Below are 23,949 nucleotides of genomic sequence, written 5' to 3'. Positions count from 1 at the left end.
TTCAACTAGATCAATACATTTTTGGGGTTAGTATCCCATAATCTTTTTTGAGATGGATGTTAACTAATTCTTGATGTTTTCTAAAGCAATTAATACATTTTTTTCATTTCATTCTCAATAGTAAGTTAAAGTTAACCAGTCGCGGGTTATCCTTTCGAAGTCCCCTTCGTTGCATCTTCAAATGGAAATTTTCTTTTTTAAGGAGCTATTAATTTTGCTAAAAAATAATGCATAGTAATCTTATAAGTAATTGTTGGCGTTGCCTTGAATTTGTCTAAACCCTTAACTACAAGAAAATGAGTTAATACTGTCAAAAAAAAAAAAAAAGAGACAAAAAAGGTCGCTAAAGATATCTTTTACCAACCAAAAGTAACTAAGGACTCTAAATAAAAAGGAAAGTTGATATTTGTTCATATCCTTAATCATTGTATGCTTCGCAAATATGCCAGGAGTTCAAGGGGGCAGCGCCCCCTGGCAAGGTTCAACCTACCTGGTCAGGTGCCACTGGAATAAATTTTGATTGTAAGGATATTTTTGGAATTCAAATTAATAAATACAATGATAAATTCTTTTTATTATTTCTCTATGTATTAGGTTCATAGTTCCTTAACAACATCACCTCTACACAATGTGTTTAACAAATTTTGATTGTAAGGATATTTTTGAAATTCAAATTAATAAATAAAATAATCAATTCTATTTACTATTTTTTTTTTATATTTGATTCATCATTCTCTAACAATAACACCTATACACAATGCATTGAATTATGTTGGGGACAATTGCCTAACGATCATAAAATTTTTAAACTTTTTGGGGGGCAATTGACTAAAAATTCTTATATTAAAGACTAAAAAATAAAGAAAAGAGAACAAATTATTACAAAAAATCATGTAATAATTTTTTTTAGAGGAAACAATTGTGGCTCACCCCAACCCCGACAATTGTGGCCCACCCCCCACACCCCCTACTCTCAGCACAATGGGGATCCGCCCGACTCGCACCATATTTACATCCCCGATCCCAGCTCGTCGCCCTTTTCTCAATTTGCCGAGCCTTAACGCCGTCATAATTTTCCATTAAATACCATCTCCGATTCCGGAAATCCCCAAAGCAGACGGCGGCGGATCGATCTTCTCTTCCATTAAAGCCGTAGTCCGATATCTCAAATTCTCTCTTCCAATCTCTTAAGCAGACTCGTCTTCTCAAGCAAGAATGCCTACTGGTATGAACTTCAGCTGAACTTCTCACAATGATTACTCCCTAATGGAAGCAATTGCTTCCTTCTTGAATTCCCGGACATTTTTTTTGATTAATTCATTAGCGTTCTGATTGTTCATCTGTTATGCGCCATTTCAACAGTGTAGATTACTTTAGTTTACGTTTTATCATTTGATACATTACGGCGATCCTTGATTACTGTGCTGCGTGTTGTATTGGGATGCCTTGTTGTTTTATTCATCTTGTTTAATCTATTTAGTGAATCAGATGATCACTTGTTCTGTACGGCGGGCTGCATCCGTTGTTTTGGTATGTACAGCCTCTTAGCTTTGTCTGGTGGCTGACCTCTGATGAAAAAAAATGCTATTAGGCCTTTACTAGTTGTAGTTAAAATGCTTGCCCTTTATTTGATTGATATGAAATTAGTTTGCCAATTTCTTCTTTGAACAGTGCGTTATGTGGAAGCCCATATAAATATCACTGCTTTCTAAAATGTTGTTTTTCTTCCTTTTGAGGTTTAATCTAAGTTTTAATAAATTCTAATGGAAGTATTATTTAAGAGATTTACAATTCTCATTGTGCTGCCGTTCTCCTCATTTAAATTCTAGATATTGAGAATATCTATCAAGTAATTTATTAGTATTTAGTTAAATTCGAGATCTATCATGCAATTTTGTCTTCAGGAATTAATCCCTTAAAGATTTATTAAATTTGGATTTACATGGTTTACTAAATCCTGCTTGAATTAAATCCTACTCTAGTGTATCTTATATGAAATTGTTTTTTTGGGTTTTATAGATCTTGAAAAGCATCAAGGCTGCCAAGCATAAGAAAATGATACATGTGCTCTTGCTGAATAATATTCAACCTACCTTGCAAAATTGCAATAGTGGATTTATTGTTGTTGGGAAAGGAAAACCTATTTGGAGAATTATATATTGTTCTTACTTGGTATGACGTAAGAACCAAAGGCTATCAGTAATTGATATTATGAATTACATAAAGTTGAGGAGCATAACTTGGAAATTTTTTTTTGAACTAATCCACACATAAATCACAATAAGTGATTATGAAATATGTAGTTAATTGAAAATTTTGGATTGATATGCCACTAGAAAATTCATATGATAAAATATGGATTTTGATACAATTTTTTGATCTTAAAGCATCTAGTTAATTGGGCTCATAATTTCAACAATTGATTCTGTGACCATCCAAACTTTATTTTTTGAAAACTTGTAAATGAGACAAGTGTAGTTCGGCGAGGCGAACCCAGTTATATATAGTTAGCTTGGATCAAAGTTCAAAGTCATAATAAAAAACTTTTTGAGGTAATTTGGAGAGCTAAGCATGCTCCAAATATTACATTCTTATAATCAAAATACCTATCTCAATGAGACAACTCTAACAAGTTCAAAATCATTCAATTTGAGTTCATTAAGGCGTTAATTTTTCCAAGAAAAACACAATTATCAAGGACATATTCATACTGTTCAATGGAGTGTCCAAGTTTCTTCTAAAAAGAACCTTAAAGCTCTCATTTTCAACAAAAAAAAAAGATTTTTGTTGAGTATTATAGATCTTTGCCCTCTGTTTTTGAATGTTGGCCGTCTTTCAACTTCGATGCCTCCATTGTTCACGGAAACAAGAAATGCATAGCTTAACCAGAAGATAGATGAACAAAGAACTTGATTTGAGATGGTCCTTGGCACAATAAATTGGTGATTCTAGCTAAAAACCCACAAGAACCGGCTAACTTTTTTTTTTTTTTTTTAAAAAAATTAAGAATTGGCTAACTTGTGTTCAAACACAAGGTGGTTTGATCAAGTATTTTCCTATTTCGATTGGATTACATCAAGGATCAGCCTTAAGTCCATATCTTTTTGCTTTAGTCATGGATGTTCTCACTAGACATTTGCAAGAGGATGTACCTTGGTGTATGCTTTTTGCTGATGATATTCTTCTTGTTGATAAGACTAGAGAGTGAGTTGAAGGTAAACATGAATTATTCAGGTCAACTTTAGAGTCTAAAGGTCTTCACTTGAGTAGATCTAAAACTGAATATATGGGATGTAATTTTAGTCACAATAGACCTAGTGAGGGGATTGTGATTTTGGGCGATCAAGTCATTAATAAGAGTACACGTTTTAGATATCTTGAATCTATTGTTCATAGTGATTGTGAAATTGATGGGGATATTATTAACAGAATTCAAGTTAGATGGTTGAAGTGGAGGAATGCACCGGGCTTATTGTGCGATAGAAAAGTCCCCCTCAAACTTAAGGGAAAATTCTATAAGATGGTTGTGAGACCTGCAATGCTTTATGGTGCCGAATGTTGGCCATTAAAAGAGAAGCATAATACTAAGTTAAGTGTTGCAGAGATGAGAATGCTTAAGTGGATGAGTGGCTTGACCCTTAGAGATAGGATACGAAATGAGCATACGTGAAAAGGTTGGAGTAGCTCCAGTAGAAGATAAGATTAGAGAAAGTCGCCTTAGATGGTTTGGTCACATAAAAAGGCGGCCTTCCGACGACCCAGTTAAGAGAGTAGAGGTATTAGATTTGACTTATGTTAAGAAAGGTAGGGGTAGACCTAAAAAGACTTGGTTAGAAAATATTAGGAATGACCTTTCTTTATTAGATTTAAACGAGAATTTGACTTTTAATAGGACACAATGGAGAAAAAGGGCCGACTCCACGAGTGGGACGAAAGGCTTGATGTTGTAGTTGTTGTTGTAAGAATTGGCTAACTTGTAATGATTAGAAAGTCTATGATCAAGAATTCTAACAGACTTTTGCACTTCAGCCATATCACTTTACTACTGGCTGCAGAATTTCATATTCCACTCTCTGGGAAATATGTCCTGGTTTTCTTCCCTTAGCGGACGGGAAGATCAACAGGTTTGAATTGCTGACCTCACTGCCCCTAACTGAGAAGTGAGAAGATACCCAGTGTGCTGCTTTCCAATAGGCATTTACCTCTGGAGTGACTATCATAGCCCACAGGAAAGACCACTCGACAACTGATGAAATGACCATGATAAGGCTCAAGAATTGCTGGAGGAATAGTGTCAGAGTGCTTGATATTGTGTGGTGAATCCCATACTCCACTACGTTCTCCTTGCCTCTTTGCCCATCCAGAGTGGGCAATTCTCCCCAAAATCAGAACACATCTTACTCAACAAAAACTCCCTTTCTCTATATAGGATGGGTATTTATACGCTTAATATCCAAAATAATATATACTTAGGTCCCCTTATTTCTAATTAAGCTTGTAAAAGAAAGAAAAGGAAACAATCCCTCGTATTAATATTAATTAGGGAAGGGCCTCCAAAGACTAAATGCGTCAATAACCATTTTGTTTAGGAAACCTTTTTGGTTTAAAATAATTCATAGTATCCTCATTTTAGTCCATGTTATATATATATATATATATATATATATATGTATGGTATTCCTTGTTTACTCTTAATCATTGTTCTGCACGTGATTGACTATTTTTTCAGGTTTACTCTCCTTTTTTTAAATTCATATTGACTTGTTTAAAAATGGAATTCTACACAGTAAGTGTGAAATGGCAAAAAGAAACTTTTCCTGCGGTTGAAATAGACCCAATCAGCCTCCTTATGTTTTAAGTGTCAGTTGTATGACCTAACTGTGTACCTCCTGAAAGGCAAAGAATCATGGTGAAAGGTGGTCTTCTGAAGGTATGGGATTTGCTTTACCAAACTAGACATAAGTGAAGATTTATGATATAAAGAGCATGTTATTGATTTTCATTTCATTGTTTTAGGATGATGCAGACTGGTCTACTTTAGGTGTAAAGGAGGTGTTCCCATAATTACCTTCAATTCCTAACTCTGTCTTTTGCCCTTTATTTTTACATTTTTTTCTTATAGGGACAAAGGTTGATGATTGATGGGTACAGCTGATGAAGCTGTTAAAGCTCCAGAAAAAGTCCTGTGTTTATGGAAGATCTTCCAGAAGAAGAACAAATAGTTAATGTGGTAAGCAACCAGCCTAATCTTCTGGCGAGTGAGACCACCTAGACGGCCTTTTGTAGTTTTTGAAGTGTACCTTTGATTGTTCAAATATTCTTAACAAACATATTATTAGGGTGCTGCAGCCTGCTATAATATATATATATATATATATATATATATATATATATATAATATATATATATATAAATATAATATAATGAATGACTCATCAACATCATTTTAACAGATAAAAGACACATATCATACACTATCTATTTCCAATTACATAAGATGCATTAATCACTCTTACAAACAAAGAAACTACACCACACACTCAAGAGGACTAAATTTGGCAACAACTTTGTTGCCCTTAGAGATCACATGCTCGGCCAGCCCATTAGGAAATAACAAGGCACAAAAGTTTGAATATCTTGAGTGGTAATGGTTGACTTTTGTTGTAGCAGCCAAGGCGAGAGCTCTCCTATGGAAGCTTTTCAAAAATTTCTGATGAAATGGTTCATAGTGCTCTTCATTGGTAGAGATCCAGGGGGAACTAATTCCGAAGTTGAATTATATTATACTTGGAAGTTAATCTATGGTTGATTGTGTACAGGTAATTTATCTTGCACAAGTTGGGGAAAGAACTCTAAAGTTTAGTTAGTTGAGATTGAGAACCAAAACAATGAATTGGGATGATGAGAGTAGAGAATTTTCCTGTGCAATCAGTAGTCAAAATTTTCCATGAATATCATGACTAATTAATGTTATTGAAATTGAGTAAATGAATGAATGAACCTGTATGGATCTCCAATCATGAAAGTCATCTTTATCTTTTATTTTGTCATTTTTCGTTAAATCCTTTATCTTTTCAGATTCTGTAATTCTTAACATCTTTGATGCCAAACTAACTTAAAAAGTGCAACTATATGGTCGTTGCAACCAAAAGCAGAATAACTGACCACAATGAACAACCACAGCATGGTTATTCCATGTTGCCATTAGCCAAGGAAATTTTATGTTAACGCCAACAACCAAAGTTTTAGTATATTGACACAAGTTATAACGGACTGTGCATAATCTAAGCATAGTCATCCTATTTAAAAAATGGGCTTTGCTAAAAAACAATTAGTGATGAGGACATTCACAGTGAGAGTTTACTAGCGAAGAGGTTGGACATCTACGGCCATAATTACACCCATTTATTTCTAAGCTTTTATTTGTATTTGATTTATTTATGTGTTTTTCGATTTTACCCTCTCGAGGGAGTAGGTCAGTACCAGGGACTTTTGTCGTTTGGTTTTATCATTCTATTTCTATTTATAGCCCCTTCTTTCTTGGGAGGAATGATGATGATTATGAAGGAACTCTTGTGAGAGTCTAAGTCCATGGTGAGGGCAGCAATATTACCCACCACAGGAACGTCCGAGCTCTAGTCACCTCTTCCACCAACCTCCTTCCTCTCTTCTCCTTAAACCGTTGGCCACCATCTCCCATCCTCTCTCTCTGGCTGAACCCCACACCAACCCTCGCTGGACCCCTCCACCTCTTCCCCTTTCTCACTTGGCCGAACTCCACCCAAACCCTAGGCCAAAACCACTCCTTCCTCCTAGCCGCCGGCCCAGAAAACCACCCATCCTCCTTCAAGCCGCCGGTCCCCCAACCTCCTCTTCCCCGCCTTGCCGCCGGCCTAAACCGCTTCCCCTTCCCATAGCCGGCCACACCCCTCCTTTGAAACCCTAATTTTCAAACATCTCCTAAATATTTTCCAAAATTTAGTGTCTAATAATTTGGAAAGTCATTGAATTAAATTCCAATCTAATTCAAATCCTAAATCTCTTTCTATTTAAAGAGATGAGTTATATTAGGGAAGTTGCCTTATTCATGCCAATTCAAGTTTAATTGGTGTTTGGATTTAAAAACTATTTCCTTAACAAGTAGACAAGATTTGGCAACTCTTTTAATTCCCCAAATCCCCTCCCTTATCCTAGGCTTGGCCGGCCCCTCCCCTCCTCCTTTCCCTCTTTGTTTGGAGAATTCAAATTCAAACTTTCCCCTCCTCTCTAGACATTAAAATCCAAATTAAATTTCAGATTTTGAATTGCCTCCCTTCCTTTATCAACACACAAACTCCGGAGCTATTTCCACTCTCCTTCCTCTATGGCTGACCCCCACTTCCTCCCCCCCTTTCTACTTGGAATTAGTCCTTCTAACTCCCTTCCCCTGAACATCGATTCCAAAGGATTTCCACCTCGCAAAATCTGCTGTCCGGATTTCCTGGACATAAAAATTGCTGTCCAGAAATTTCAGCAAAGGCCGTTTGCTGTCCCGCTGTTCGGAAGTCCTTTGCCTACCGTCCAGAAGTTCCCCAACCCATAGTTTGCTGTCCACTCATGTATGGCTGATCCGGAGCTTAATCACGGCTTCGTTTTCGACAATCAAGGGTTAATCGACATTCTCCGATCTCCGTTCTTCGACATAGATCTTGAGAACGACATCTCATTCGAAGAGTACGTGGAACAAATCCTCTTCTTCCTTGCAACCGCTTTTGATCAACGACAACCTCCCATTCAGTTGCAACTCTCTTCCGAATCTTGACAAAGGTGAACTCTCTCCCGAATCGTATTCCTTCCAAGTCTTCCTCAATTGTGGTATCATAAAGATTATGCAAGCTTTCTCCACCTATCCAATTACTAAGAATGTGAGTGAGAGATTCTAATAGTGACTACTCTAAATGTTAATTTAGGGATTTCCTTTGAAAACCTCCATATAATGCAAAGCTTGATTTGAACTGGTTATTTTGTGCTCCTAACTAATATCATGTTACTAATTGCCTAATCTAATTATCTCTTTATTGTTTTCAATCTGTCATTTAAAATTGCTTGAAGTTGTTCTTACTCTTCGTCCAACATTTAATTTTCAATTAAACATCAACCTATGCAGATAGTTCTACATCAATTAGCAATAGCTTAAATATATTCAAATGCACAACTAATACACAAAATAAATGAAACACCAATAACTAAAAGTGTAAAATAATATTTATTCAGTAAAAAAAATCTAATTACATTTAATCAATCACAAATTTTCTTACATTCCTCAACAATTCACCCTTCTCCATGCAATTTTCAAAAGTACTTTCATCAAAGGCCTCATAATGTACTACATTCTCCTTTACAATTACATTTTTCAAAATACTGAATCCATCTTTTATGTATGTGAGAGTGTCAGTAGCATATGTAGCAATCATTTTGAACCCTCCCATGAACTTCTTGATATCCCTAAAGATAGTTATCTTCTAACTTATCATTGGCATTGTCCTACCTAGCGGCACTCAATGCTACATCTAGCTATGCTTGCCTTGACCTAATGGCGCTCCCTCTACACACCTCTGCATCTGTCTTCACAAGTGCTAGTGGGCTTTCATTATCATGTTCGCTGGGCGATTTGCGTCTGCCCCATCTAGGTGTGATCTACTAAGGAATAATTGTGTTCCTCAATGTGCTTGGACCTAGGGATCTACATCTTCATCCTGATCTACTTGTCTTCAAACACTGCCACTTTGTGGGAACAAGCGCCTTGGGACATTTTACATGCTTGCTTCATCATTAGTGTCCAAGATGATGTCCTTACAATCTTGAGTTCAATGGTTATAAGTTTTGGTTCATTCACTACTATTTTGACATCATGCCTCATTGCCTCCCTTGAATAAAGGCCATTTGTTAGGTTCCTTACTGTTGTCTCCACTGCCTCCCTTGAATAAAGAGGGTAAAAACAAATTGTTAGAATTATGTATCCGTGGATTCAAGAACTCCAAAAAAATTTCCAAAAGAAAAATTATTTTACAGGTAAAGAGCTCACCTTCGATAGTTTTAATGAGACTTATTCTCATGGTATTCACTAATTGTTTGTTAAGAGGGAGGGCTAATAGTCGCGAGCCTCATGTTAGGACCAGTAAGTTACCATGAAATATGGCTTGCACGACCAAGTGCTTTTAATTATTATTTTTCATATCAATATTCTTATTGACAACGATGGCCTTCACCCTTTCACTAAGGGAAGGGTTTGAATTGTTCTCTTCATAGGTCATTTGATAGGTGCAATGGCCTTTATAAATGCCTCAAACTTGGACTTCTTTGCAATATTGACATAAGTAGCAATTGCACCACTCTTTTTCTCAGTGACTCAAGATTTTAAACTGCCAATTTGCATCTTCCCTAACTCTGTAGGATCATTCCTTCTCTTGATCCTATCTTGCTCTGTTTTGGTCATTGAAAGCAAGGATAGGGGATCAACCTTCTCAATGAACTTAAAGTTTAGTCATGGGTTTCTAACGTCTTTTAAGCTCAGGATTGCCTTGGCCTCTTTGCTTAACTTGCAAACATTTTCTCCAACTCCTCTATTCAGACCTTTAGTTTGAAGATCTCAATGGTGGGTAAGTCTAGAGTGGTGGGGAACTTCAATTCCTTGTTCAACTTTACAAAAAAGTATTAGCTTTTTCACCCTTTGTTGGAAGAAGGTAGGTAGACAATGCTCAAGGTTGGGAAGATCATGCCGAGAAGAAAAAAGATTCCTTTTAGACATCTTATTTCAAGGAAGAGCAAAAGTTGTGGTGTCAACATGAGAGAATTTAAATGTGATTTATTTTTTTGAGTAGAATATATGGTGGAACCCTAATGGGGTATTGATGTATAATTTCAGAATACGAAGTATCACATATTAATTGCCTGCCATCATCATTGCTCAAATCTTAAAGAATCTTTGACAAGTTATGAGCACAAATCTTAGTTGAGTAGTCATATTCTAGCGAATGTAAATAGTAAGAAACCTCTATTACGGCATTTAATATATTGAGCAATTCTCCCTGGGAAGTTGATAAAAATTTCTCAATAATTCATCTACAAGGTAATACACATTGAAAGCTCTCGAATAACATGATTGATGGTTGACGATAGCTTCCCTAAATACTAAAAAAATAGAGTTTACTATTTGAACATTAAGACAATGTACAACTTTGAAACCCGAAATTGAGAGAATAAATCACTTTTCATTAATTTAAAAAATGAGTAAATCTTGGAAGAAAGAAAATGAAGAATACTTATTATGTATTACTGAGATACATTGGTTGACACCATTCATGCTGGGTATTCTATTTCTTGTGTTTTTCACCTCTCCGTGCTTGTCGTGGTTCTCTCAAGGAGTGAAGTCCAAACTTCTTGCCTGGTAAATTTTTCTTTCCACATTTACCAGTTCATTAGGAGCAATTCTAGGCATCTTAGATAGTTAGATATAATATATCTTGCCACATCATCCCAATATCATCTATTATTTTTGACAAAAAAGCTTCGATGCTTGAATCCAAGAGTTCATCAAGGGAAAGATAATCGAGTTTTGCCACAATATACATTCCTATTTCCAGAGATTCAGCTCTCAGTTAATTCCAGTACTTAGACTGCTCTGGATCGGGTAAGCCAAACTTTCTAGTCAATTGTGCTCAATTTGCACTTACGGTCATTTGAGCAGATCTTAAGATAATACAGCTTATACTTGTACATTTTAACATAATGGTAGATAACTAGTTGAAAATAACCTCAAAAGTTAATTTTTGAGCATTCATCTTCTTACCAAGTGCATGTAATTCATCACTGTGGGACTCCAATTTCTTTTCAATATCATCTGCCTTCTCCATCAAGAGAGGAGATAAGGAAGAGGGAGGAGATATTGAATCTTTCAAGTTATTGATGATTGTTGAGTCAACAAATTGTCTAAATTCCTAGAGATTTTATATCTCTAGCATATGCTTCTCTAGAATTCTCTCCATTCTTTTAACTACTATGGCAAGGTTTTGTACTTCTCCATTTTCCACGACCAAGTCTATGATCATGACTAGTGGGGAGGGGATATTTGATTTGTCACCTTCATTATCACCATCATCATCGCCTTCTTCTATGGAGGAATCAGGGATTCGTGTGGAAGGATACAAATGCACATATCAAAATATCATCTTCAACGGCGGCATCAATGGTATGACCTTCTTTAACTAGAACTCTAAGTTCATCATCAAAATTTTCACCTTTATTGGTTTAAAATTGTCTAATTTTGGGTTAGTAAGTATTTTGAGAGTTCACAATTAGTAACACTAAAGCGGGATCATGAACAAGATCATGAGAGTCATGGGCATTTTCACCTTCTTTTCATTTCCCCTTGGACATAGAGAGCATAGAAAGATCCATGTCACAATAAGGAATGTGAGGATCAACAAATAGTGGATGAACATTTCTAGAGGCGACAAGACATTTACAGAATTTCAAAATGGGGGCAAGAAATGTAAACGTCAATACTTATTTCTAGAATTGGAAGCTCCATTATACATGTGGATAAAGTCATTGTTGCCTTGATGTTTAGGCCTACAAAGCAAAGTTTGGGAATGATTCCTCTCAAAAGTTTGACAAACTCTTAGATAATTATATATCATTATTGTTCCTATTGGTAGAATGTAAAGCATTGGTTTTAATTGCCTTTTTTACAAATATATTAGAAAAATAAAATGTAAAGATGTGAAACATGCTATTATTGACATATTTATTACGACAACAAAAAGGAATATTGGGGCCAAGTGCTTCGATCTACTTGACCATTTATATGTGCTTTGTTCATAATACAAGTGGACACACTACTATAAATATATTAGTAATAACACATTGGAGAGAGGTCTATTAGACATCACACAACACTCCATTCCGATGTAATCAATATTCTTCTTTTTTAGCATGGATTGATTGTGTTTGCTAAGGCACACCATTAATACTATTGTTTTCTTAGATGGCGAATATTTGTTCTTAGATTGCTTTATAGTTGACTGATATGTTAAGTAGCCCACCCTGTGGGGCCCAAATGAGTTAATTCACTATTTAAGGAGGAATAAGGGGGAGTTGTTTAGGAAAATTTTAATAAAAATTAGGAGAGAATTATTTAGAGGAGGGAGGTTGATTTGAATTTAGATTGGGGAGGAAATTAAGAAGGTTTATTTAAAGAAAAAGGGCTAATTTGAATTCAGATTTGGGAGGAAATTATGAAGGTTTTATTTAGGGAAAGAGGGATGATTTGAATTCAGATTTGGGAGGGAATTAGAAAGATTTTATTAAGGGTAAGATGTCTGATTTAAATTCAGATTTGGGAGGAAAATATGATGATGGTTTATTAAAGGGTAATTAGGTTGTTTTATTTTCATTATGTGATTGTGTTTGCTGTAGTTTTCCTTAGGAGTCGTTCCTAGTGGCGTCTAGGATTTGTAGGAGAGTTGATCTTTTGTTATTGAGTAGTAGATCAATTGTATATTTCTTTATTATTGAAAAGATAATAAAAAATCAACCCCAATCTTCAAATTCCTACAATTTTCTTCTTGTTCTCTTGCGGTTTTTACTTCCAAGACACATCAAATTGGTATCATAACGAGTTTTTTTAGAGATGACAGCAAACAAGGTGGATGCGTTGGAAGGTAAATTAGAGCAATCAAGTTCAAGATGGAGGAAAGGTTATACAGGATCTAAGGTAGATTTTTAGCCATGGAGAATCAGATATCGAAGGAAGATTTTTAGCAATGGAGAATCAAATGGAGAGTCGATTTGGAAGGTTGGAAGTGATGATGAGGAAGCTCATGGAGATACAATTCAGAACTCCACCGGTGGTTCCGATTGCTAACCCTAATCAAGATTTGATCGGGATTCTATTGGCCTAATCTAGGGGAAAGGAGATCAGACTTTATTAGATTTAAACGAGAATTTGGCTTTTAATAGGACACAATGGAGAAAAAGGATTCATGTAGCCGACCCCACGTAGTGGGATAAAGGCTTGATGTTGTTGTTGTTGTTGTATCAAATGAATATATTATAACCAATACATCATTAATTTAGTATTAGATTTATTTATCAATAATATAAATTACTTATGCAATATTCAAATTGAATTAAAGTTGATGTTAAATGGAGTATATATGCTACAATTTTATAACTGCATTGCAATATTCTCTCTAACTTCAATTATCTTGCTCGCAGCTACACCATCTAGCAAGTCTACAATACCGTCCATGTTTCTTAGGGCTTCAACTTCTTCTCCCACTTTGTACTCATGTGACTATGGATGAACAAAATTTTCATCGATGTCACATTCCTCAAATTCCGTATGAGTTCTTGATTGATGTCTTTGCATGTAATTATGTAGTGTTATTGCAAGAACTACAATAAGACGCTTTTGTCTAGAATGAGTAGTTTGACATATCTCTTAGAATGTCTTATTTCTTCTTCCACACACCAAAAGCACATTCTATTACACTTCTTAAGAAGGAATGTCTTCTATTAAATAACTCTCGTTGACCCCTAATATGTCGATTGCCTCGAACAAAACTTTGTATATGATATCGTGTCTCTGGATAATGCTTAATAAAATCCCCTTTGAAGTGGGTAACTAGCATCAACAAAGCAAAATGTACCAGTTACAAAATAGATTAAATTTCTCATGGTGGAGGTAGTGGGGTGTTCGAGCACTATGGGAGGCATTTTGAGCAAGGGGAGTGGGCGATCGAATATGGAGGGGGTCGAGCTGAGTTGTGGGATCGGGTCATGCAAGGAGGATGGAAGAAAGGTGGGAGCGCACCCATAATACATGGCAGAATTGTTGGAGGGAGAGGAAGTTGGAGCGGAGATGCTATGGTGAGGAAGTTGAAGATGCCGATATCTATGATGCATCGACATGCCTATTTATGTAGGTATGCAGTGTCGAACACGGATATGCGCCCAACACGGTTGTGACACGTGTCGGATAAGGCTAAAATGTGTTAAATTAAAATAATATTTAAATTTCAATGGAAATGCCTATCCTAATATTTTCAATGATATTTAATTAAAAAAAATTAATGCCTTTTAATTAAACAAAATGAGCCGAAATGCGTACATCTAGGTTATCTCGTATCCTTTCGTATTCTGTCGCTTTTGCAAGTAGGTGATGGTTTTGCATAGTCTTCCTCATTTATGAGAGCATGTGAGGTTGGAGCAACATAATAAGCCAGCAGCCGAGGCTGAAGGAGTGTAATACGCGAGCAAGAGAGGCCAAAGGAGCTCGTGTCTTCGCCGAAATTTTCATTTCATCAAAACTGAAATTACAATGCATGAGGCCTCATATAAATAGGCCAAAATGAAAAAAAAAATAAGAAATGACACAAATGCCCTTCCGGGCTACATAAGCGACTAAATGCCCATAAGGGCAAAAACGGAAAAACATCAAAATAAAATACGCTACTACATAAAATGACAAAATACAAGTCATGCTCGTGGCCGTCGATCTCCGGCGTCGAAAATGCTGACGATGTCCTCATCACGCACCCATGATACATGGCAGAATCGTTGGAGGGAGAGGAAGTTGGAGCGGAGATGCTATGGTGAGGAAGTTGAAGATGCCGATATCTATGATGCATCAACATGCCTACTTATATAGGTATGCAGTGTCGAACACGGACATGCCTACTTATATAGCCAGCAGCCGAGGCTGAAGGAGTGTAATACGCGAGCAAGAGAGGCCGAAGGAGCTCATGTCTTCGCCGTCTTGTTTATTTTTCGAAGGCATTCGAAGTCAAACGTGTGTTAAAGGTTGGTGTTGATTGTCTTCTTCATTTTCGCAGGAAGACAAGGACACACGAGTGCCATACGCTTGATTGAAGCTTTATCGGTAGTCATCTTCTTCATTTCCATAGGCGACTAAGGCATCCGACTCGTTCAATTGTGTTTGCATTGTCGAAAGTAAGTTTGTGCGTATGCTTTGTAAGTAGGCTTAAAAGATGCAGGATGTTCTTTATTTATTTTATCTTTTCAATTTCATAATCTTCTTTGTTATTCTAGTGATGGTTCTTAATTTATTCTAAGTGAATGATGACTAACATCCTCACCCCTCCGCAACTTATGATCTGAGCTAGGAATGGCATATGATCCCAAATGCTAGAAGCTCTTTTGACTTATAGAATTAAGGTTTACAAAACCATTCAATTTGTTGAAGTTCTCTATTATTATTATTTTTAAAATTAATAGTATATTATTCATTGTTAGTTATTTATCCAAAATTTTTCTATTGCGTTTTATACATAATAAAATGTGTTTTGCATGCCTATGATAGCAAACCATTAAAAACTTCTTATAGTATTTTAGTTAGTTTTGTTATCATCTTGCTTGCAATAGTCTATATGATTTTTGCATAGCTAGTATAAGATCTCCACAAATCCTACTACATCAAGTTTAGTATTAAGATCATAAGTTGCATTTTATGGTCTCTTCACATGAAAATCCATATCAAGTTTATTTGATTGACGGACAATGTAATAATAGCTTGCTTGTCCTCCGTATGCACACTGTAAGTTTATACTCGAGCCAAACTTAATGATGTTATAGAGAATTGATGTAGAACGGATATTTGGGGGGGGGGGGTCATTTGAATTTCAAACTAAATGAAAAAGGGAGGGAAGGGGTACTTAATTATTCCCTTAAATGGAGTTCCATTTTTTTTGGGAAGGATTTAATTAAAAATAGGAGAGAGATTGGGGGCCTTAATGGAGAAGCATTAATTAAGTAGAGAGAAGTCACGACCCGACCCAGCTAGCCCAAATTAACGGGGCGGGAACATACAGTTGTACGGAAAACACATATAAATCATAACAATTTCATTTACTTTTATAACATGACATAAACATCATCAATACATAATAAGAAAGAGCCACTAAAAATATCAACTGAAAGTTTATCCAATAAAGTTCTTCTAAATCATAACCTTTAAAATCCATAAATACATAAACATCAATATAAACTCAAACAGACTTTTTAATTACAATCTACTGACTCGATACACATAACAGAAAATATAAAACCTTTCTTCCTAAGGTCATCTACGACGGTAGGTGTACTGTCATCTCGTAGCCATCACTTCTTAACACTATCTCTTGAAAAATATTTTCAATAATAGGATAAGCCAACGCTCAGCAGGTGATAAACATTTATCTTAAATTCATGAAATATTTTTATTTTCTTTTTAAATATGTTATTAAGTATGAAAATGAAACAATAAAAGATCATAATAAACATTTATATGCGTGAATTATAGATGACACAATCACAGCTGTTACCCTTTTATCCCCATGAAATTTAAATTTCCTCTCATGGCATACTAAACTTAACCTCCTTTTTATTACAATCTATAATCACGAAATGACAAGATAACCAATCCATGCCTAAGATTGCATCAAACTCAGATAAGGGTAATACAATAAGATCTGCCTCTAAGTTCTTATCACAAATCCTGACATCCACATGATATTTTTGCTTAGCTTCCATATGATTTCCATTAGGCTTTAAAATTGACAGTGATCTAACCATAACTGTTGGAAGCAAATTGATTGATCTAACAAAACCCTCAGAAATGAAGGAATGTGACGCTCTAGTATCAAGCAAAATTCTAACAGGTCTATCACATATAAGGATTGTCCCTAATCATAAAAAGGTCACAATATTCATTTATAAGACATGACATTCATTGTTCTTTCATATCATTTAAAAAAGATGTTCATTGGCAGTTAATTAAATTACGTACCTGTAACAACGTCAGAAGACCCCTTAGCTTCTTGTTAGAACAATCCAGAGACTCGAGGCCGAACATTCTTACGAGTCTGAACTTGAGAAGGAACAGAGGCTGTAGACTCCACAGCTCTTGGTCTGCTAGTGTTCCTCTGAGTATTGTTGCCTTTCCTGACCTCTGTAGTAGATCTCTGTCCTCGAAGAGGGCAAGGCTTTGCCATATGTCCAGGATGATGGCACCAGTAACAAGTATTTGTGCCAGAGAAACACTCTCCCTTATGCAGTTTCCCACACTTGCTGCATAAAATAGCAGATGAAACACTACTTTTAGAATTATTTGATTTATGCTTCTTTCAAGTAGACACCTCCGACTGAGAAGACTGAGCAAACTGAGAGGGCTTTGGGCTGCCCTTCATCTTCCTTTTCTGAATATCCCTCCTTTTCTTAGTTGCTTGCAAGTCTATCTCGATCCTTCTAGATCTTTCCATCAAAGTAGAATAATTTTCAATTCCAAAAGGTATGAGAGACTATCTTTTTATATCCTTCAGTCCAATCAAGAAGCGGTGACATTTCTCTTCATCATTAGGTATCAAGTGAGGGGCATATCTGGACAACATTGTGAACTCTGTCTCATATTGAGAAACATATCGATCTCCCTGAACCAATATGTTAAACTTATGCTGCATCTGTCTCCTGGCTGACATAGGTACATACAAGCCTCTGAATACTTTCACAAACTCTTCCCAGGAGACTTGACTACTGGGTTGTCTTCCAACAGTTTCTTATAATTAACTACGCCACCACCTTTCTACCTCATCATCAAAGACATAAGAAGCAAGTGTCACCCTCCTATCTTCTAGCCAAGACATGCCCTCCAGGATCTTCTCTATTCGCATCAGCCAATCTTCAACCTCTATAGGTCCACCACTTGAATACAACGGAGGCTTCATATCTTGAAATAGCTTTAAGTTCTTATCCATAGAACGACTTCCACTACCACTGGTCTGAGTTTGAAAGGTCTTTATCATCTGAGTCATTGCTTCCATCATTTGAGCGAATGACTCCATAGCGGTGCTATTATTATTCCTCTGAGGTTCTGCTACTTCTGGTAGCTCTCTCCCTTCCTCACCATCAATGCCATTAGTGACATTCTACTCAAGAACCATATTCCTGAGATGAAACACAATAATCATAAGACGGAAATTTATAAAATTCACACTTTCTACACATTCTAACACTCAAACAATCATCCTATAGGCTTTTTCATTAATCAATTTTAAATCTTTGGCTCTGATACCGCTCTTGTCACAACCCTGCCCGGCTAGCTCAAATTAATGGGGCGGGAACAGACAGTCGTACGGAAAACACATATAAATCATAACAATTTCATTTATTTTTATAGCAGGACAAACATCATCAATACATAATAAGAAAGAGCCACTAAAAATATTAACTGAAAGTTTATCCAATAAAGTTCTTCTAAACCACAACCACTAAAATCCATAAACACATAAATATCAATATAAACTCCAACAGACTCCTTAATTACAATTTGGCTCCGTAGAACCCCATTACCATTTGATACTTCCGGATCATCATGCACATGCACTTTATAATACTTATATTCATCAAGGAGATTAAAATTATTCATTATATCATATGTTCATAAATGTTTTTCAGGTAATAAAATTGTCTCGCTATGCCTTAAGTTTGTTTAATTAGCTTTAAAATTTCTAAGTAACATGTCGTAAGTATAAGTAATAATTGAAAAGCAAAATCAATAATGAATAATTCATAAACATTAACTTATAATTTTTGAAAGTGCAGTATTACTTAATTAAATTTCATAAACTTAATTTAAATGTAATCACCTACCTTGAAAGCATCGAACAACAACCACTACGCTGCATGACATTGCTTAACCACGTGTCGTCTCCTTAATCCACACCTACGGACAATTACAACTGAACTAAGCATAAATCACAGATATTTTCAATAATTACTATAATTAAAATTATATTTTCGGAATTATTATAAATCCAAATTTTAGAAAATCCTAAATCTTAAATTTCACTCAAATTATTATGCTAAAAATTCTCCTAAACCTATTTTAATAACTACCTTAATTATTTTCGGATTTAATTAATTAGAAAATTATGTCAAATGAAATTTTTATTAAAAACCAAAATTTTTATCATTAAAACACTTCTAATATCATAAGGAATAAAAATTATAAATTGCTTAAAAATCATAAATTAGGAAAAATCCTAATCTTTCAAAACTCAAAATAATTTGTGAAAAAAATTCGTTTCTATCGTTAAACCACTTCACTAAATCTTCCATATTGATTTCATAAAGAAAATTGGACGAAAATCTTATTATTTTTGGAAAACTCTAAAAATCCCTTTCCAAATATCTTGAGAAAGAGAAGGATTCGCTTCAAATAAAGCATACCTTAATACTCCCCTTATCTTACTCTTCGATTTCCACTAATTTCCTCACCGGAAAAACGTCGCTGGAGCCACCTCGTCGTCCGCTCGTTCGCCCTAGTCATTCGTTCCTCTCCTCTCAGTTTCTGCCGAACGTGCAATTGGAATGAGCGAGGGTTTGGTTTTTGCTATATTAGGAGATAGTAAAATCCAGAAGACCTATTTGCCATCACTTATACTATTTCGGCATTAATACATATTAGGAGTAGTTTGGGTATTTAGAGGCTTCCATAAATTTTATCTCTCAAAATACACAAAATTTACTATAAGTTTTATATATCAAATGATTCAGAAATTTACGTAGAATTTTATAAAATTATTTCCGTTAGAATCAGTTAACTTTAAATTTTCACTTAAGTTTTGTCGCGATGCATCGAAATGCGTGCAACACCTACGATAAAAAAAAGAGTTTTACAAGAGATGATAGGAGAGAGGGGGCAGAGGGTAGAGAGAGGAGAGGGTTTAGGAAAGGGAATTAAACTGGGTCTTGATTGAAATCTGAAATTGAGGAAAATTAATTGAAATCAAATTCAATCAGAAGTGTAATTGGATCTAATTTAAACAACTTTCCTAAAATAAGAATCCTAATTTAGGAAACAAATTCAAATTCAAATTAATTTGAATTTTGAATTTGAATTCATTACTAAATTAAGAAGTATAAAATAGGAAGGCTTTGAATACAATATGAAATTGTGAGAGCCAATGGGAGGAAGAAGGTGTTCGGCGGTTATGGAGGTATTAGGGTTAGGGTTTGTGAGGGTGTTGACAGTTTGGAGGTGGGGGAAGATGGCTGGTTAGGCTTTAGGAGGGGGATGGGGAATTTCGGTGGGGAAGAAGAGAGGGTTGTGGGAAGAGGCCGGCTGGTTTGGGTGGAGGAGTGGGTGAAGCTGGCGGGATTGGAGAGATCTTATCATAACTTCAGTAAAACCATTTAATAATATATTATTTCTAATTTCACCACATGTTCATTTTATCATTTTTATTTATACTATACTCAGTTTAGCTCTAATGACTTCATTACCTCAAACACTCAAATCCATATAACATAAATTGTCTCATTCTAAATGTGCTCCCGTAATTTATACATAATGCTTGCTAATACAAATGTGCTCCCGTAATTTATACTACTATGCTGTACAGGTGGTTACAGTGGTGATGTTTTTGATGTGATCATAGGAGGTTGTTGCCTTAGTAGTTGCAGCTTATAATTCATGAAAATAATCAGCAACTAGCAAAAGTCATTTTAAATTGGATGACTGTTGAGTATAGGTCGCTGTTGACAGGGTTAATCTGGCTTCCTCCGAACAATTTACTTATCCTTGACATAGGAGAGGGACTTTCAAGGATGCAACTTATAAGGGCACCTCTAAATTTTTTTAACTAAATGTCTTGATTAGAATTTTGAATAGTGGTTTTGTAGTTGAAGTTTTCAAGTCACGTCACATTTTTGAATGCCCGAGACTGCTGCTTGTACAAAAATTTATTACCTTTTCCATGTCTCTTTAAAACTTTTAATTTATCTTATTCTTGTTGGTTGTTCTTTCCATAGTGTATTAGTCATAATGTCTGTCATTCATGTTTTGTATCACCACTTTGCTGCTTCTTTCTTTGTATGGTTGAATTTTGTTTGGTCCATCATTAGGGTCAAAGTGCTGGCATTTTTAACCTGGGAAACACCTGCTACTTGAACTCTACTCTGCAATGCCTCCATTCAGTTCCTGAGTTGAAAGCAGCATTAGAGAAGTGAGCTTTTGCTCTTTTGGTTGGAATTTTCCCACTCTTTCAGTGCTTTTATCCTTTTTGATTGACTATTAATATTCATTGATCTGTACCCCCACCCATTTCTTGACATAGTTTGACATTTTTCTATTTATGATCAGCTACACAAACTTTGGAAGAAGCAATGATTTGGATCAGTTCTCACATCTTCTAACTGTTGCAACTCGTGATCTTTTTAGTGAACTTGATAGAAATGTCAGACCAGTTGCACCATTGCAGTTTTTGTCGGTTAGTTCACTTTGAGATGGTCTTACATTTAATAAAGTGCAATATTTTTCTTAGTTCAGTCAAAATTTCAGTGTTTCTTTTCCTGCTGATTAATTTCATGTTTTTACCCTGATTTGGTGTCTTGGTGGTGTGATATAACTTCAAATTATCCGAGTTGTTGTTCCTCATGTTTGCCTTTGTAACTTCATAGAATCTTCTACTATGACATGTCTTTTGATTTTGGGTGACTTGTTGTTTGTAATTAATATTAACTAGACTTCAACTTCCTCAGCAAGGTCTAGGAATATGGAAAAGTTTGAAGGGTTTGAGGATAAAGTCGAGCTCAGGCACTCATTTACAATTCCAAGCTTTAAAAACCTTGGACCTATCCGTTATTTTCCAACAAGACATCAGGAGCTCAATGCTTATGTTACATGGTTATTAGTAAAAATTAATTTGTTCGAGTTGGATGAAAGTGGTTAGAGTTTCACTGAACCATAGTCTATGATGAAGTTTTATGTACTAATTGTTTATTCCATATGGATGGTCTTAGACCGTTTTCTCAAAATCTATAATTCTTTGCTTTGGCTGTATTACTTTTCTAAATTGTTAAATCTTTGTCAAGCATATAACTCGAATGTCTTTAATCTTTGTAAATTGAGAAACAGTCAACTTGGAGCTATTGGTTGGAGATTAAACCAGGATTAAACCTAATTATTCTCTTATATCCCAAAGCAATTCTTTATTATTATTATTATTATTATTTTTTGACTTTTCACATTAAATTAAAAACTAATAGCGTTTCTAACCTTACACATGATCTATTTGCATCATGATTTTTGCCTTTGCCTTAATGTATTGAAACAGTTTCTCTTAAAAGGGGGGTATTTACTTTCCCCTGAAGGATAAGAACTCATTCAACTAACCTTATATATTTTCTTCATCATAACTTCACAGTAATTTACCATTACTTGTGTTCATAGATATTAAGGAAGAAGTATCCGCAATTTGCACAGCAGCACAATGGTGCCTATATGCAGCAGGTGTTATTTGACTACTTATACTTTTTGGTTCCCTTCATTAATGCTTATTTCATTAACCTTGATACTCTTTATGCTAAATAATAACAGGATGCTGAAGAATGTTGGACCCAGTTGATGTATACACTCTCTCAATCTCTCAAATCATCAGATTCAAGGTATGGCTTCCTGTTACTGCTAAGTTACCATTCTAAACAACAGAGTATTACTTTATACATGTAATTTGCAATTATATGAGGATTTTGATTTGATGCATTCTTACTTTAATGGACGATAAGAAATTCAGCTGGACTATTTGATAGTAATGCAATCAATCCAAAAAGGTCCAAACAGCATTAGATAATGTTCTAGAGAGAGCAATGAAAGCTTGTTGAAGCCCTGCAACAGAACTCATAGCTGAGATGCATAACAAATTATTTGTTATTAACTAATTTCAACCTATTGAACTAATTTTTTTCATTCTTTTTGGAAAGAAATGAGGACCATTCAACTTATAGAGTTTGAGTGAGATGTGAGGATTTAAGGGCTATTCGGTTGGCTGAAAAATATATACAGTGTAAAAGGAATGTATTGTATTTGAAATACTTTGGAGTTGTTTAGATGAGTGTAAAATGTATGTAGATGATTATTTTTTCTTGTTTAGCTTAAAGTAGAATGAATGTAGTGTAAAGTTCAAAGATGGTGGTTGTCACGATTGTAGTAGTGGTGGTGGTGGTCATTGGTAGCAACGGTAGCTGGTGATGGTGGCTATTGGTGGCCAGAGATAGGTGGTAGGTGGTAGCGAAAGTGACAGCCAACAGCGGCGATGGGTGGGTGGCGGTGGCGATCAGAGGTGGGGTGGCAGCTCTTGGTGGCGGTGGCTGATGATAATGACGATGAATTTATAGTATATTTTGAAATAACCCAGATCGGATGAACTTGAAATATACCAAATTTATACTAGAAGGTGCATTCAAAATATGCCAAAATTTTATACTACATTTGTTTTACTTCGAACAAAACATCCACTTAGCTGCATTGTTTTCTGAGTGTAAATATGAAGACGATTTTTTTATTTTTAAGAGGGTTTTGAGGCATATAAAAAAATCAATCATTTAGTTATTAGTAAAATCTCAATTTGATAATCTACGACCTAGGACTATTTTTTTTTCTTCTACTTTCATTCATTTTTTTACTGGACTAAAAGTGTGATTAGTTTTAGCTGAGTCAGATATTTGTTTTTTCTACAAGTGTACATGATTCCATGAACTACTATACAACAACAACAACAACAACAACAACAATATCAAGCCTTTATCCCACTACGTGGGGTCAGCTACATGAATCCTTTTTCTCCATTTTGTCCTATTAAAAGTCAAATTCTTGTTTAAATCTAATAAAGAAAGGTCATTCATAATATTTTCTAACCAAGTCTTTTTAGGTCAGCCTCTACTTTTCTTTACATAAGTCAAATCTAATGCCTCCACTCTCCTAACTGGGTCATCGGAAGGTCGTCATTTTATGTGACCAAACCATCTAAGGCGATTATCTTTAATCTTATCTTCTACTAGAGCTACTCCAACCTTTTCATGTATATGCTCATTTTGTATCCTATCTCTAAGGGTTAAAGTCACTCATCCACC

The 23,949-nt window shown here is 35.3% G+C and overlaps 1 protein-coding gene across 1 annotated transcript in view; it reads left to right on the top strand.

Annotated features, from left to right (window-relative positions):
• Window positions 1–1,007: 1,007 nt before the first annotated feature.
• The window catches only part of LOC110114739 (ubiquitin carboxyl-terminal hydrolase 7), a 33,496-nt gene continuing 10,554 nt past the window's right edge, over window positions 1,008–23,949 (top strand). Inside the window, 13 exon segments of the mRNA XM_028692059.1 lie at window positions 1,008–1,225; window positions 4,788–4,832; window positions 4,835–4,849; window positions 4,852–4,878; window positions 4,881–4,930; window positions 5,017–5,052; window positions 5,123–5,137; window positions 5,139–5,178; window positions 5,181–5,230; window positions 20,944–21,044; window positions 21,182–21,308; window positions 22,271–22,330; window positions 22,418–22,485. Of these exon segments, the coding sequence (XP_028547892.1) occupies window positions 1,216–1,225; window positions 4,788–4,832; window positions 4,835–4,849; window positions 4,852–4,878; window positions 4,881–4,930; window positions 5,017–5,052; window positions 5,123–5,137; window positions 5,139–5,178; window positions 5,181–5,230; window positions 20,944–21,044; window positions 21,182–21,308; window positions 22,271–22,330; window positions 22,418–22,485 (644 nt within the window). The 5' untranslated portion in view covers window positions 1,008–1,215.

Source organism: Dendrobium catenatum, unplaced genomic scaffold, assembly GCF_001605985.2.
Source record: "Dendrobium catenatum unplaced genomic scaffold, ASM160598v2 original_scaffold_111801, whole genome shotgun sequence".
In the NCBI taxonomy this organism is placed as follows: Eukaryota; Viridiplantae; Streptophyta; class Magnoliopsida; order Asparagales; family Orchidaceae; genus Dendrobium; species Dendrobium catenatum.
The sequence above is the reverse complement of the archived record's forward strand: the minus strand, read 5'-3'. Positions and strand labels throughout refer to the sequence as shown.